Genomic DNA, 6,265 nt, shown 5'->3' on the forward strand with positions numbered 1-6,265 from the left:
GGGGGAAGGGGGAGGGGGTAAGCGGCGGACCAGAGGGGGGAGGGGCAGGGGAGAAAAGTTTCCTCCTTTTTTATTTCCTGTCGGAGACGAACAGCTGAGAGGAAACCTGCAGGTCTGGAAAAGACCTGGAAAAGTCTGGAAAAGCCTTGAATCTCCTCCTTAAGCCTTAAATCAGTTTCACATCAGAGAATTAATTCATTCATTAGTATTAAATTATTATTATTATATATATTAAAGCGCTCTCTATGAATGAAAGAGTTATTATAGATTTCTGTTGTACAGGAGGAAACTAAATAAATAAAAATGTAAACTTTAATAAATCCAGGAGCCTGTTAAAGAATCTGTCTGGTTTTTATTGACGTGTTTCAGACCGGAGGGACTGAGAACATCAGGAACAGTCGTTTCACATGGTTTTAAAAAGGTGGTCACATGTCAGAGTTAAAACCCTCTGAGGTCGACGGATGTTTCTATTAATATCTTTGTGATAACACGGAGTAGAAATATGGTTTAAATGTTGTGAGAATCTGTCCACTCTCCACTTTCGTATGTGATCTACTCACATTTACTCACTATTTTTATGAACGTCGGACTTTGGTAAACACATTTCAGTCCATCCACATCAATCAAGGTTCATTTTCACAAGAGATTTGAGGAGTTTCAAAAGAAACTGGCTTCAGTTTTTCAGCATCTGGGACAAATGATCACAGAGAGCGTCACTATAAAAACTGTGATATAAACACTTTATATTTTATCTTACACACAAGAAAATCCCCTCAGACCTCAGATCTGTGAAGCGGTTTTAAAGGACGAGTTCACGTTTACAAACAAACCTTCATCTTCAACCAATGAAAAGACAGTTTTAATCTGTTTCCCTGCTTTCTACAGAGCTGAAGGCAGGATTTGATAATTAGTGACTAATAATAATAACTAACTGAGGACACTAGTCCATTGTCCAAATAATGAGCAGCCACCAAAAAACCCTCTGGATTTTCAAAAGTACAATAAATTGAACTGCTGCAGTTTGTGTTTATTTGTCTCGAACCGTCCGAACAATCAGAGACCTTCTGTCTCTCTCTCTGTCTCTCTGTCTCTCTGTCTCTCTGTCTCTGTCTCTCTCTCTCTGTCTCTCTGTCTGTCTCTCTGTCTCTGTCTCTCTCTCTGTCTCTCTCTCTCTGTCTCTCTCTCTGTCTCTCTCTCTCTCTGTCTCTCTGTCTGTCTCTCTGTCTCTGTCTCTCTCTCTGTCTCTCTGTCTCTCTGTCTGTCTCTCTCTCTCTCTGTCTCTCTGTCTGTCTCTCTCTGTCTGTCTGTCTCTCTGTCTCTCTGTCTCTCTCTCTCTGTCTCTCTCTCTCTGTCTCTCTCTCTCTCTCTCTCTCCGTCTGAAACTGCAGGTTTTAAAACGTCTTTGTCTCACTTCACACCTGCAGAATCTTTACATTGATTTATCTTCGGTCGAACACGGTTCATGTTCCACTGGAAAATGTGTGACTTCGGCCCATTTAGAGAGAATTGACCTGAATGCAGTCGCACCTCATTTAAAACCCGCTTCACGTTCAGTCCAAACTCAGTGTTAAAGAACGTCACAAACTTTAAGGAGGTTTTTCTCAGTGATGTCCTGAATGCTGTTTTAAACCCTCTCAACATTATTACATATAGTTTATAATGAATAATGAATAATAACTAAATCATTTTATTTGACTTAAATTGTGTTTTTGTTTAAGAACAGTAAAATATATAAAAATAATAAATAATATGAGAAATAAAAGAGATTGAGCCTTAAAAAACAACATACATAAAACAAACAACTAAATAAATAAATAATATAGTAAAGGAAACTCTGATGTGAGGAATTGTTTTAACAAATGAAGACTTTTAAATTGAATTCATCACTGATTATGTGACAGTGACATGATTCACATCAGCACCAAAACAAACAAAGACTCACTTCAATTCACTTTCTCTCACTGTTGTTTCCATCAGTGTCTCCGCCGCTGTTTGTCCTCTTCGCCTCGCCGTAGTTTATGTGGCGGTCAGCTGTAAACTTCAGCGCCTGGTTCGACCTTGAAGCCGCGGTCGATCTCAGCTGATCTACAGCCTGAACCTCCGCACGGACCTCAGCGCAGTAAACATCCAGTGTGAGAGCGACGTCCTGACCTGCAGCTCAGAGAACAACACGTGTCAGAGACACTGTGAATGTTTTTATGTCATTACATTTCACTTAATCTAATGACAAGTTTTTGTTTTGTGTAAAACTGCTGCAGTTTACAGTCACTTTGATACTGGACTCCACCAGCAGATGGCACCAGACTCACTTTAAACCAGGGGAAAGAAACTAACAAAAAATACAAAAATATCCGATACAGAAAAAGTCCAAATATTCAGTAAAAACATTGATTAAAAAATCAAATAAAAGCTCCTGAGAAATCATTGTTTTCATTTTTTTTTTAAAGAAAACTGAAGATTAAAGCAGAAGGCAAGAGATGGAGTTTAAAGAAATAAGAAAAAACATTTCTTTAGTTGTTTTTTTCTATTATTTCTATTATAATTTAAAGACAAAATAAGAAAAGAAACATATATAATCTTTTTATATATTTTTTCATATATTGTATAATTGATATTAGCTTCGTAAGAAGTATCAGTTTATTAATTTCTATATAATCAAAACACTCAAAGTATTAAAGTATGTGTCTGTGTAAACATGAAAATAATAATTGATCTCACTTTTTTCATGTGTTTTCATTGTTTTTATTCATGATTCATTTAATCAATTCATTGTTTTTTTTAGATTTAATAATTAGAACATTTTTTTTATTTAAATGCCATTTTTTATGCTTTAATTTTACATTACATTATTGTGCGTGTTATTAACATCACACGCACAAGAAAAAGAAAATGACATTAAGTTTAATTAAAGATTTAATTCTGATATTGTCAGTGTTGGACTTCCGTATATTTGCAGTTTGAAACTTCTGGTTTTTAATTTCTCTGTAAACTGTGTCTGAATGTTGCAGTATTGATTATCAGTCAGCTGATCAGACTCTGCAGCTTCTTGTCTTGTTTTATTTATGGAGAAGTTTCTCTGAGCAGCAGGAAACAAGACGAAATTATTTTGAACAAAAAGACGGAGAAAGTTCAGAGACTAACGAGAAACACTGTGACATTTTCCTGAAGAGGATTTCCTCCTCCTCCTCCTCCTCTTCTTCGTTTAATGAAGCTCTGACTTTAATGAAGAGTGGTCTGAGGTTAAACCAGACAAACTCCGTCCTCAGAGGTGAATTAAAGCTGCGTTAATGTCGCCTGCCTCCATCTGTGCGGAGCAGCTGACGGTGATTTAAGGCAGGAAGACAGATGAAAGGTGGAGACTCTCATTACACTGCAGCCGAATGAAACTGTTATCCTTGGACGTGAATCGCTGCCTCTTCATCAGGAGGAGGGAAACCCGCTGGCACCACAAAATAATCACTGAACGAGTCGTTTAACCTCAGATTCTTTTCATTTTATTCAGATGTTTCAGATTATTTCACTTCTGTTTTTATAAATAAATCTCTCCATTTTTAAAAAGACAGATTGTTGAATTAATATGAAGCTTAACTTTGATTTCTCCACCTCCATGATGAACAGCAGAGGAGTGTAGGTGGCGCCCCCACAGGTCGATGTCAGTCACTACAACAACAACAGAGTCATTTTCCAGGTGTCTGTGTTTCCTGGTCTAACTGCTGCGTTCGGGTGTCTTTCAGATGCTGGGAACTCTCACTGCTGTGCCCATCAAGGTGCCTCAAGTCAGCTCCCTGCACCGGCTGGCAGGACAAGCAGCCACTGTGCTACCTCAGGTAACACACACACACACACACACACACACACACACACACACTCACACACACACACACACACACACACAGACAGGCCGCCTGTTGATAACGTCACCTGTAGTTATAAATGTTGGAGATTCTAAAGTTTCAGGTGTTTTCTTTTCCAAAATGAAACTTTTCTTCTTTAATTTGTGGTTAAAATAAATAAATAAATTGTCAGATCTTGAAATATTCATGTCGTTGAATCTGATGCATTTAAAGTGAAGATCACAAGATGCTGCTGGACTTCTTCATGTGATGAGGAAATATTCATTTGTTATTATTAGTTACCTGTTAATCAATGATCTTTATGTCTTTATTGTGTCTTTGACTCTGTGATTTTATTGATGGTTTGTTTCCTTCAGCCTGATTTTCTAATATCTTCATGTTGGACACTTGATGAGGTTCGTCTGTGTTAACGAACTTTAAACCTGATTAGAAGATAAATAACTGCAGACTGATGTCATGTTTGTGGTGGCAGTGGCTGCGGTGACGGCAGACGTCCACCAGGAGGCAGCACAGACTCCTCTCAGTCAAACAGCTGAACTCAGAGTCTCTGTCCTGTGATTGGTCGACAGGAAGCCTCAGCAGCTGGATGAACATCTGCAGCTCAGACTCTGTTTGTTTCACATGAAACGTCCTGCAGAGTTCAGTCTCAGATCTGATTGTTCATCAGGTTGTTTGTCGGCCATGATGCTTTTGCTCATGTGACTTCTTCTACAGACTTGAGTTGTGGCTGCAGCTGTTAATCAGTCTCCCTCCTCTGGTCGTCCTGCAGGTCAGGCCAAAGACCCAGATCCCGGACAGCCTTCCCCACAGTCCCTGCCAGGAGCTGCAGCCCCTCAGTCTGCAGAGGGCCACCGCCGTGGTCAGTCCCAAGAGCCAGGGCCCCACCCTGCCCACCGCCAACAGCACCTTCAGTCCCGACCACCAGCCCAACGGCCAGAGCGACCCCTCGCCGCCCCCGGCCCCTCCCCACGGCCTGTCGGGGGGCTCCGACTCCAGCGGCCCGGCCCAGCACGCCTCTGCGGGACCCGGTGTGGCGTACGCCATCATCGCCGCCTCGCCCGCCACCGGCAACGGGGTGTCCGCCGTCAGCGAGGCCGTCAAGGTGCAGCCACTGCTCTTCAGCGCTGACAACAAGGCTGGTGTCTCCACCAACACTGAGTCTGAACCACCACAGAACCTGGTTCAACCAGACCTCAGAGACTGATCAGGTTTAACTGATCAGGGTTAACCGATCCGGGTCAACCGATCAGGTTTAACTGATCGGGTTTAATCGATCAGGTTTACCCGATCCGAGTCAACTGATCAGGTTTAACTGATCAGGTTTAATCAATCCGGGTCAACTGATCAGGTTTAACTGATCAGGTTTAATCGATCAGGTTTAACCGATCCGGGTCAACTGATCAGGTTTAACTGATCAGGTTTAACTGATCTGATCCAGAATGGACTTTAATAGAAACAATAGAAACAATAAATGTCACTGAACTCATTTAACTAGATTTAAGTCAGGGAGTGACTTTTATTTTGAAGGACAGACTTCATCGTCATGTGACAGCAGCTCAGCGTGATGAGACAGATAATTAACAGATCTGATAATTAATCATTAATGATCTGATCCTCTGATGTGAATATTGTTTATTGACTCATTTGTAGATTTTTTATTGTTTTATCTTGTTTAAAAAACCGAACAATCAATAATCGGTAGATCAATCAATAATGAGAACAACAGTTAGTTTCAGCTTAACACGTTTTGATAAAGTTTATAAAAACAAACTGATTAATTTTCTTCAGATGATGAAAAAGCTTCAAACCATAATTATTGATCAGATTATTATTGATTGTTTCCAGGTGATAATAATCCAGCCTCAGGCCCCCAGCAGCACCGAGGGGTCCCCAGGGGCCCAGGCTGACCTGCCGTCACAGGAGGCCCCGCCCACCCCGAAATCCCCGTCCCAGAAGAAAGACGAGGACCCGGAGGTGAGAAAATCAAACGCACAGAAGAAACATGAGCAAACTTTTATTCTGGTTTGTTTGTTTGTTTGTTTGTTTGTTTGTTTGTTTGTTTGTTTGTTTGTTTGTTTACAGCAACAAACAGTCTCTGCTTCATTAATCAAACAGTAACGACACATGAGGCTTTAAACTTTATTTAAAACATTTAAATAAAGTGTTTTTTCTGCTGATAATGAGGAATGTGAACATGTGTTTGTTACGTAATTACAACCAGCTCACAACGACTCTTTATTGTTGATTCAAGTTTAATTTCAGGGATTAAATCAACGTTTTTTAGTAAAAACAGGGCAGAGAAAAATCCCATGATTCACTGCTGCTGTCAGATTTACCTGATGCAAATCAGAGAGGAGCAGCAGCTCGTTTGGAGAGAAGCTCCTGATGAAGATTTGCTCTTCACTGAAGAA

At 40.4% G+C, this 6,265-nt stretch overlaps 1 protein-coding gene across 1 annotated transcript in view; it reads left to right on the plus strand.

The window, feature by feature from the left end:
* Window positions 1-6,265, plus strand: part of phf21b (PHD finger protein 21B) — a 69,324-nt gene that overhangs the window by 54,429 nt on the left and 8,630 nt on the right. Inside the window, exons 5-7 of the mRNA XM_087178845.1 lie at window positions 3,735-3,827; window positions 4,624-4,956; window positions 5,700-5,837. Coding sequence (XP_087034971.1) covers window positions 3,735-3,827; window positions 4,624-4,956; window positions 5,700-5,837 — 564 coding nt within the window. The remainder of the gene's footprint in view (window positions 1-3,734; window positions 3,828-4,623; window positions 4,957-5,699; window positions 5,838-6,265) is intronic.

Source organism: Seriola lalandi, unplaced genomic scaffold (assembly GCF_002814215.2).
Source record: "Seriola lalandi dorsalis isolate HSWRI2012SDOR001 ecotype SW California unplaced genomic scaffold, Sedor1 jcf7180002054737, whole genome shotgun sequence".
NCBI lineage: Eukaryota > Metazoa > Chordata > Actinopteri > Carangiformes > Carangidae > Seriola > Seriola lalandi.